Source organism: Elephas maximus, chromosome 14, assembly GCF_024166365.1.
Source record: "Elephas maximus indicus isolate mEleMax1 chromosome 14, mEleMax1 primary haplotype, whole genome shotgun sequence".
NCBI lineage: Eukaryota > Metazoa > Chordata > Mammalia > Proboscidea > Elephantidae > Elephas > Elephas maximus.
In genome coordinates, this window is record NC_064832.1 from 100,072,893 (window position 1) to 100,082,452 (window position 9,560).

Sequence of the window (9,560 nt, forward strand, 5' to 3'; positions counted from 1 at the left end):
GGATGCCAGTGGTTAGGGTTCAGGTAGTCGTGCTTGTTTGCGCTCCAGGGAGGAATGTGAGAAAATTTTGGAGTGGAGCATCGGGAGGGTTGGTGTGTAAGGCTTTGTTTCCTAGGATGTACGAGCAGTTTAACAGCTGAATCTCCTGCACTTCAGAGAACTTACTAGAAAATGTGACTCTTAACCTCTTGTTAGCAAACACAAGGACATGCTATTCTGGTTCTTCAAAGATTGGGCTATTTGTCATCTTATAACATGAGTGTTTTTTTGTTTTCTAAAGAAAACAGAAATCCTAACACCTGGGCCATTAAGCAACATCATGATAAACGGAGAGGATATTGAGATTGTAGAGGATTTCATTTTACTTGGATCTATAATCAACACCCATGGAAGCAGCAGTCAAGAAATCAAAAGACACATTGCATCGGGCAAATCAGCTGCAAAAGATCTCTTTGAAGTGTGGAAAAGGAAGGATGTCACTTTGAGGACTAAGGTGCGCCTGACTTAAGCCATGGTTTTTTCAATTGCCTCATATGCATGCAAAAGCTGGACAGTGAATAAGGATGACCGAAGAATTGATGCCTTTGAATTGTGCTGTTGGAGAAGAATATTGAATATACCATGAACTGCCAAAAGAATGAACAAATCTGTCTTTGAAGAAGTACAATCAGAATGCTCCTTAGAAGCAAGGATGGTATGAGACTACATCTTACATACTTTGGACATGTTATTAGGAGGGATCAGTCCCTGGAGAAGGACATTAGGCTTTGTATAGTAGAGGGTCAGTGAAAAAGAGGAAGACCCTCAACTAGATGGATTGCCACAGTGACTGCAACAATAGGTCCAAGCATAGGAACAATTGTGAGGATGGCACAGGACTGGGCAGTGTTTCATTCTTTGTGCATGGGGTCACTATGAGTCAGAACCGACTCGATGGCACCTAACAACAACAATGTTATCGTGTGTTTCTGGGTGTCTTTCTGTTGAGGGGAGCAGTCATAATAATTGCTGTATAGTAGCTTTGAGTCTCAGTGTTTGAAAATTGTGATGATACCTGGATTCTCTTGTTTCCCGTCTCTCACTTGAGCTCCCTTTGAAGGAGCTCCATGAAGGGACAGAGTGCATGGCAACGCAACTGTAGAGTTATTGAAAAGGAGGTGACAGACATGGAAAAATTCATAATTCCCTAAAATAATATTCTCTTTTCAGCAGGTGGTCCTGTCAGGTCTTGATGACTTGAAGTTCTTTAAGAAAAGCTCAGCGCTTTGGTTTTCCAGTTTGTTCAGGCCATTGGGCCCTCCCATGGCTGGTGAGGGGCCAGAAGAAAAACTTCCAGTCCTGCAGTGTTGCCCAGTTGTTAATATTTCATCCTGCTTTCACCCTGTGCTTCATGTTTTGTTAAATATCCTGGTGGGTCCTGTGCAAGGAGGCGATCTTTTTTTTTTTTTTTTCCACAGGAAGAGATGATCTGAATGTGGGAATAAGACTTTCATTGTAGAGCTTTTCTCTGATTTATGCTGTATGTTCTGACTGTTCTAGACCATAAAGGTAGAGAGGAATCAGACTCCAGTCAAACTGGAGAGATAAGTCCATTGTGTTGGAAGTATTGTTAAGTCTCTGAGACAGCATGCAGTCAGTGAGGAAGTGAATGTCGACAGTGAAGAGATGAGGCTGGTGGCTGAACCCTAGAGTAGGCCTTAGTAGAACACAGAGCCCTGTGTCAAATCCCCATGATATCTTAGCTCCCCAGGACTGTCACCCTCACCATTCCTTTCACACACTTTGTAGTACATGGTACCTTGCTGAACCAGAATGTGTGGGATATTTTAGGACTCAGTGACGGGTGAGGATGTGGCTGTGGACTTTACCCAGGAAGAGTGGGCATTGCTGGATCTTTCTCAAAGGAAACTCTACAGAGAGGTGATGATGGAAACCTTCAGAAACCTGGCCTCAGTAGGTATGGATGGTTTCTTTTTTTTTTTCTTTAGTGACCAAATATGTCATACTCATCAATGTTACTCCAGCATGTGGGCTGAGGAATGGGAATACATTGTTAAATAAGACAGTATGATCACGTGCTCTCCGGAGCGTGCACATCCTGGCTTCCCTATGAACACAAAGCTCTGTATATTAAACTGACTTCTCATTTCAATTGTGGTTAAAAGCCTTAAGAGCCTTTAAATGTTGTAAGTATGAGCATTGACTTCAGGGGTTTCTTTTGTATACAAAGAGAATATTTGTGGTCTGGGACCTTGTAAAGAGTGTTACTGTATTTATTACAAGTCTGACATGATTATTTTGCTATGAATTTATACCTGCCCATCTCCAGAGACCCTGAAGACCATAGTATTGCCTTAGTGTCAGAGAAGTATTCATCATGCTTCCCTGTCTTCCCTCATGATATGCCTTTTTCCATGAGTACTGTCTCAGTTATCTAGTGCTGCTTTGACAGAAATACCACAAGTGGATGGCTTTAACAAACAGAAATTTGTTCTCTTACAGTCTGGGAGGCTAGAAGTCTGAATTCAGGGTGCCAGCTCCCAGGGAAGGCTTTCTCTCTCTGTCGGTTCTGGGGGAAGGTCCTTGTCATCAATCTTCCCCTTGTCTAGGAACTTCTCAGCGCAGAGACCCTGAGTTCAAAGGACGTGCTCCGCTCCCAGTGCTTTTTTCTTGGTGGTATGAGGTTCCTATGTCTCTGCTCGCTTCTCTCTCTTTTTATCTCTTTTAAGATTAAAGGTGATACAGGCCATGCCCCAGGGAAATTTTCATTATGTTGAATCAGGGCTGTGACCTGAGTAAGAGTATTGCATCCCACCCTAATCCTCTTTAACATAACCTAATCTTGCCTCGTTAACCACAGGCAGAGATTAGTATTTAGAACACATAGGAAAATCACATTAGATCTCAAAATGGAGGACAGTCACACGATACTGGGAATCATGGCTTAGCCAAGTTGAGACATATGTTTTGGGGACACTGTTCAATCCATGACAAGCACTATGTCAGCTACACCCATATGTTCTCCCAAGACCCGAGGAGAGTGTAGATCACACTTATCCAGGACCACTGTGTCAGGGGCACCAGGAGGCAGGAATCATTTGAAGGACCAGGCCTGCATGGAGAGAATGAGATTTAAATAAATAAGTTAGAAGAAGTCTCCTCAGGGTCGAGGAATACATACTTAACAGATACCTCAGCTTGCTTTTCTGACTTTCATCAATCCTAAGACACTTGTATTCATGGAGAAAGACTGTCCCCCTTTCCTCTTTTAATGTTCCATGTGCATTGTTTCCAGTGCCTTTCTACTTTGCTCTTCTATTTGCACTCTATTTATGTTACTGTGACTGTCAATCTTCATGCAAGTATTTCCAAGTAAATTGTTTTTTGACCATTGCCAAAGTACTGAAACAGTGAAATGTGTCAAAGTCTTTCTTTTTTCACAGCTACCTTTTCTCTCTGAGTAATTTCTTCCCTTTTTGTTTCATGTTGTGAACCTCAACTTAAATCACTGGGTCAGTTTCTCAAAACCCTAATGATGGAGAAAAGCGATCCACTGAAAATATAATAGTACGGTTCATGATAAATGACATCTGGTCCTCCATGGTAAGAGAAATCTACAAATTGCATGGCATTGAAGATCAGGATAACAACCAGGAAACACATGTGAGGTGAGTGTCATTCATTTGAGAGGCAGCAATGCATCAGGAGAGAGTCTTAAGAAAGTATCATGGCATTAAAGTATTTATATATAATGAGTTCAGGTGGCAAGCCCATGGTTAAGCACTTGACTGTTAGCCAGAAGACTGGCAATTCGAACCTACCCAGTGGCTTTGGGGGAAATCCTGGCAGTCTGCTTCTGTGAAGATAACAGTCAAGGAAACCCTGTGGGACGGTTCTACTCTGTTACGTGGGGTCACTATGATATTTATTTTATATATATATACACACACACACACACACACACATATGGAAACCCTGGTGGCATAGTAGTTAAGAGTTATGTCTGGTAACCAAAAGTTCAGTGGCATAGTAGTTAAGAGCTACGTCTAGTAACCAAAAGTCAGCAGTTCAAATCCACCAAGTCCTTGGAAACTCTGTGGAGCAGTTCTACTCTGTCCTGTAGGGTTGCTGTGAGTCAGAGTTGACTCAGCAGCAATGGTTTTTTTTTTGATATATATATATATATATGTGTGTTGACAAGTTGATTCCAGCTCGTAGTGACCCCATGTTTATATATGTATGTATATATGTGTGTATATACATATGTGTGTGTATATATATATATATATATATATATACACACACATATATAAACCCATTGCCATCGAGTCAATTCTGACTTACAGCCATAATCTTTATGGAAGCAGACTGCCATATCTTTCTGCCGCAGGGCCACTGGTGGGCTTGAGCTGTCAATATATTGATATATATATGTATATTATGTATATATTATTATATATATATACCTCAAGTCCATTGCCTTTGAGTCTATTGCAGCTTGTGGCAGTGCCACTGGGTGGGTTTGAACCACCAACCTTTAGGTTCTAGTCGAGCACAAACTTTTTGTGCCATCTAGGTGTTTTATATATGTATATAACACAGCTCTAATATTGTGTATTCACAGAACTTTCACAGGGCAATGTTTTCATAAACGTGAGTCAGATATTGAGTATTTGAAACATATTTCATTTATATACAATTATCAGAAAGACCCATATTTTAGAACCACAGTGAAAATAATGGTAGCATCTCTGCCAGATGATTTAATCTATGAAACGTGAGATAATTCCGGGCAAAAAATACATGTTTACTCTGTATGGTAATGGTAAATTGTAACAAATTTATATCCAACAGCATGCTGCCTATTTTTAACAGAAGGCATGTGGTAAAGAACCTCTGTAAAAGTAATGAAGACAGTCAGTATGGACAAACCTTCAGCTGGATTCCAGATGTTTCTGTGCTCAAAAGAACTCTTATTGAAGCATATCGTTCTGAATGCCTCGAGTGTGGAAAATCCATGGTGGGTCATTCATCCCTTAAGCATCATATCAGATCTCACTCTGGATGTAGTGCCTATCAGTGTAAGGAATGTGGAGAAGCCTGCAGTTGTCCCTCTTACCTCAGCACTTCTGTGAGAACTCTCACTGGAAAGAAACCCTATGAATGTAAGGAATGTGGGAAAGCCTTTAGGTGGCCATCACACCTTACTTCACATGTAAGATGTCACAGTGGAACGAGGCCTTATGAATGTAAGGAATGTGGGAAAGCCTTTCATACATCCTCAAACCTCACTATACATATGAAAATTCACAGTGGAGAGAGGCCTTGTGAATGTAAGGAATGTGGGAAAACCTTCCGTCAGTCCTCAGGCCTCACTACACATATGAGAATTCACAGTAGAGAGAGGCCTTTTAAATGTAAGGAATGTGGCAAAGCCTTTTGTCTTTCTTCACATCTCACTAGACATATGAGAACTCACAGTGGAGAGAGGCCTTATGAATGTAAGGAATGTGGGAAAGCCTTTTGCCAGTCCTCATACCTCACTACACATATAAGAAGTCACAGTGGAGAGAGACCTTATGAATGCAAGGAATGTGGCAAATCCTTTAGTCAGTCCTCAAGCCTCACTACACATATAAGAACTCATAGTGGAGAGAGGCCTTATAAATGTAGGGAATGCGGGAAAGCCTTTAGTCAGTTCTCATACTTCACTAAACATATGAGTACTCACAGTGGAGAGAGGCCTTATGAATATAAGGAATGTGGCAAAGCCTTTAGTCACTCCTCAGACCTTACTGTACATATAAGAAGTCACAGTGAAGAGAGGCCTTATGAATATAAATAAGACAGAGGTCCCCAGGCTGTGGAAAATTCCAGTGCCTCAAACAGCTTGCTTGACACACCCCGTAGTTTTACATTAGCATCCTGGTTCCCTTGCTTGACATGCTCAGTAGCTTTACGTTAACATCCTGGCTCCCCGTTAACTGCTGCCCAGAACTAGAGGAAATTGGCAGAAATCCATTTAGGCACGATGTTGACATTCTGAATAACTTATTAGCTCAATAAATACCTCATACTTAGTAACTTCCCCGCCACTAGGTGGAATTTAACTGCCATTTTTGTGAACATACAATGCATGAAGTTATGTGTAAAAACCCTATTGCACCTGCATAATATGATTAAGAATGTTACTAATGTAACTTGTATGAACTTCCTGCTTGTAAACCCCATGAAAGTAACCTTCCTCTCACCCTCACTGAGCAGTCTTGGCGGCAGCAGCCCTGACTGTTCCTTTTGTGGTCAAATAAAAGCGCCTTTCTGATCTCCCACCTCAGTCTCATTTATTGGCTGAGATGATTCGCACCAAGTAAAACCTGGGGTTTCCACTCAGCAACATAAGAAATTTGGCAAAGCCTTTAGTTGGCCAACACACCTCACTACACATATAAGAACTCATGGTGTAGAGAGAACTTATGAATGTAAGGAATGTGGCAAAGCCTTTAGTTGGCTATCACACCTCACTGTACACATAAGAAGTCACAGTGGAGAGAGACCTTATGAATTTAAGGAGTGTGCCAAAGCCTTTATTTGGTCCTCACACTTCACCAAACATAAGCGCACTCACAGTGGAGACAGGTCTTATGAATGTAAGGAATGTGGGAAATCCTTTTATGTGTCCTCAGATTTCACTATACACATAAGAATTCACAATGGAGAGAGGCGTTATGAATGTAAGGAATGTGGCAAAGCCTTTTGTCAGTGCTCACACCTCACTGCACATGTGAGAACTCAAAGTGGTGAGAGGCCTTAAGTAAGGAATGTGGGAAAGCCTTTAGTCAGTCTCCACTGCTTACTGAACATAAATAACCTCACAGTGGGAGAGACTGTGCATGTAAGGAATGTGGAAAAGCATTTAGCTCTTCCTCACCTCTCACTGACATAAGAAATCACTCTGAGAAAAACATTTTGAATGTACGAAATATCGGAAATACTTTTGTGAATCCTCAAACCTGACTAACCATATAAAAACACTGGAGAGAGGTTTTATAAATGTAAGGAATATGGGAAAATCTTCAGATGTCCCTCATCCTTTGGAACACATCTAAGGATACTGGAGAGAAACAATACATGTTTAAGTAATGTTGGGTATCTTTAATCTCTCTCTCTCTTTCTTGTTTTGCTCTACCTGAAAGAAGATATGTAGCAGAGAAACCATGTAAGTATAAGGAATGTGGGGAAGTTTGTGTTTTCCTTTCCATACTTTCAAAGACATTCTAATTTATGTGTATGGGAAAGCCTTTCCTACACATATGAGATGTGATTAGTGACATTGGAGAGACATCTGTAAATGTAATGTCCCTGGGAGCATCCGCAGTCTTTTTCAATTCCTAGATAACGTGTGAGATACTACACTGTGAATAAATTGTATGAATGTAAAAGATGATGGATGCCTTGATTGTTCCTCCTCCCTCAGAATGCCAGTGAGGCCTCACACCCTGGAGAGACCTTGTGACCATAAGCATTGTTTGAAAGCCCTCATTCACATCATTTCCATTTTTGTGCACAAGGAAATTCATAGCAGGGGAGAAATCTAAGTCAGAAATATGGAATTTTCCAGTGACTTATTCCTATGCTCATTACTTTCCACTTTTTATTTTCTGATGTACTATTAAGGTTTAGAAAGATCAGTCTTAAGACTCCTGTCAGTCCTAGACATGAATTTTGATAAGTAGTGTTTGAGCTTTTCTTCATTTATATAAAAATTCTCTTCATTAGAAAGTCTCATCAAAACGTGTGATTTGCGGCTACAACCAATGACTGCCCTGACAGGGAACACAACAGAGAACCCCTGAGGGAGCAGGAGAGCAGCAGGATGCAGACCCTAAATTCTCATAAAAAGAGCAGACTTAATGGTCTGACTGAGACTTGAAAGACCCCGGTGGTCATGGCCCCCAGACCCTCTGTTGGCCCAGGACAGGAACCATTCCCGAAGCCAACTCTTCAGACATGGATTGGACTGGACAATGGGTTGGAGAGAGATGCTGGTGAGGAGTGAGCTTCTTGGATCAGGTGGACACTTGAGACTATGTTGGCATCTCCTGCCTGGAGGGGAGATGAGAGGGTAGAGGGGTTTAGAAGCTGGCGAAATGGACACAAAAAGAGAGAGTGGAGGGAGACAGCGGGCTGTCTCATTAGGGGGAGAGTAATTGGGAGTATGTAGCAAGGTGTATATGAGTTTTTCTGTGAGAGACTGACTTGATTTGTATTAAAGCACAATAAAAATTATATTTAAAAAAGTGTGTGATTTGAGCGGTGTTTTCTTTTTTATCAACTACGTTTAGATACTTTTTTCAGAATATAAAACAGTATGTTCTCATGGTAGAAAATTTGACTTTAACTAGAAAGTGTATGGAAAAATCAAAAATCGCTTAAAATCTCACCACTCTTGGTGTGGTGAAATGAGTTCCTTTATGTGGTCTTTTGACTTGGTTCTTTGAAAAAACAGCTTGACAGATTTTTTCCCTAAACCCTGAGGAATTACCTTTGTCCTGGTTTTCTACTCCAGAAAGTTTGTTACTTTTGTCGAGGTTGACCGACATTTTCTCTGTAAGCGGTAAACAACTTGATGGTTTGATACTTTTTGTTTACCCCTGGGGTACATTATACCTTGTCATTGGTCTATTTTACACACTTTGCAGGGATTGGTCAGTTTACTATGCAAACTGAGTGATTTGCAGTCCATCAAAGGGATTGACAAGGAGTTTGCTTATATAAGCAGCCAACCCATATAGATTTTTAGAGAGGCAAGAAGAGAGAAGAAGCAGAGAGAAAGGAGGCAAGGAACCTCCTAAAAGAGCTGTAACACTGAAACCCCCTAGGACCCTGGAAGGGGGCCTGCAGCAGAGTTGGTGGCAACTGCAGCAGCTGAGAGAGCTGAGCAAACTGCTACACTGGCTGTGTGCTAGGCCGGTTAGCAGTGGAGAGGCCAACAAAGGCAGAGAGGCCTGCATGGCCTAGAGGGAGTATGCAAGGTCAAGAGGGGGTCTGCATGACTGTGAGGAGTCCTGCACTGCTAAGAGTAGGCCTGTGCGAAGAGGTTGAGACTGGGAAGGCACAGCTGAGTGGGTACACACCCAAGAGAATGGTCTGCCTGCTTGCATAGCCAGGAGGAGCTGAGAGAGCTCTCCTGCACTGAAGAAGGGAGGGAGGGGTGTACTTACCACTCCGGGGAATCCTTCCAGGCCGTGCCTATGTGCTTTCTGATCTTGATCCCAAATTCTTCCTGTTACTTCCAAGGTGATCCCAGTCCCAAGCTGTAGCCTGTTAACTTCCTTAATAAACCACGTAACTGTGAGTATGGTCTGTGAGTTCTGTGTGGCCATTGCAACAGATTATCAAACCCAACAGAGAATTATAGAGAGCCATTATATAGAGAATTATAGGACGGCTGGTGTCAAAAATGGTGAAGAAGTTGGAGGGGAGGTATGTTTGACCTCCACATCATAAGAACCAGCGCTGTGCTGATCCTGGTTCTTCTTGTCCCTCAGGAATTTAGATGA

At 41.8% G+C, this 9,560-nt stretch overlaps 1 protein-coding gene across 10 annotated transcripts in view; it reads left to right on the forward strand.

Annotated features, from left to right (window-relative positions):
* The window catches only part of LOC126058050 (zinc finger protein 699-like), a 546,539-nt gene extending 538,270 nt beyond the window's left edge, over window positions 1-8,269 (forward strand). For 5 of the 10 annotated variants that reach the window (XM_049853043.1, XM_049853040.1, XM_049853039.1 and 2 more), the window contains 4 exons: window positions 281-694; window positions 1,831-1,957; window positions 3,518-3,668; window positions 4,855-7,190. In XM_049853043.1, coding sequence (XP_049709000.1) covers window positions 638-694; window positions 1,831-1,957; window positions 3,518-3,668; window positions 4,855-5,845 — 1,326 coding nt within the window. In that variant the 5' untranslated portion in view covers window positions 281-637 and the 3' untranslated portion in view covers window positions 5,846-7,190. Of the gene's footprint in view, window positions 1-280; window positions 3,669-4,854; window positions 7,191-7,776 lie in introns of those variants that run through there. The other 5 variants (XM_049853044.1, XM_049853046.1, XM_049853045.1 and 2 more) reach the window with 3 other exon arrangements.
* Window positions 8,270-9,560: the final 1,291 nt, after the last annotated feature.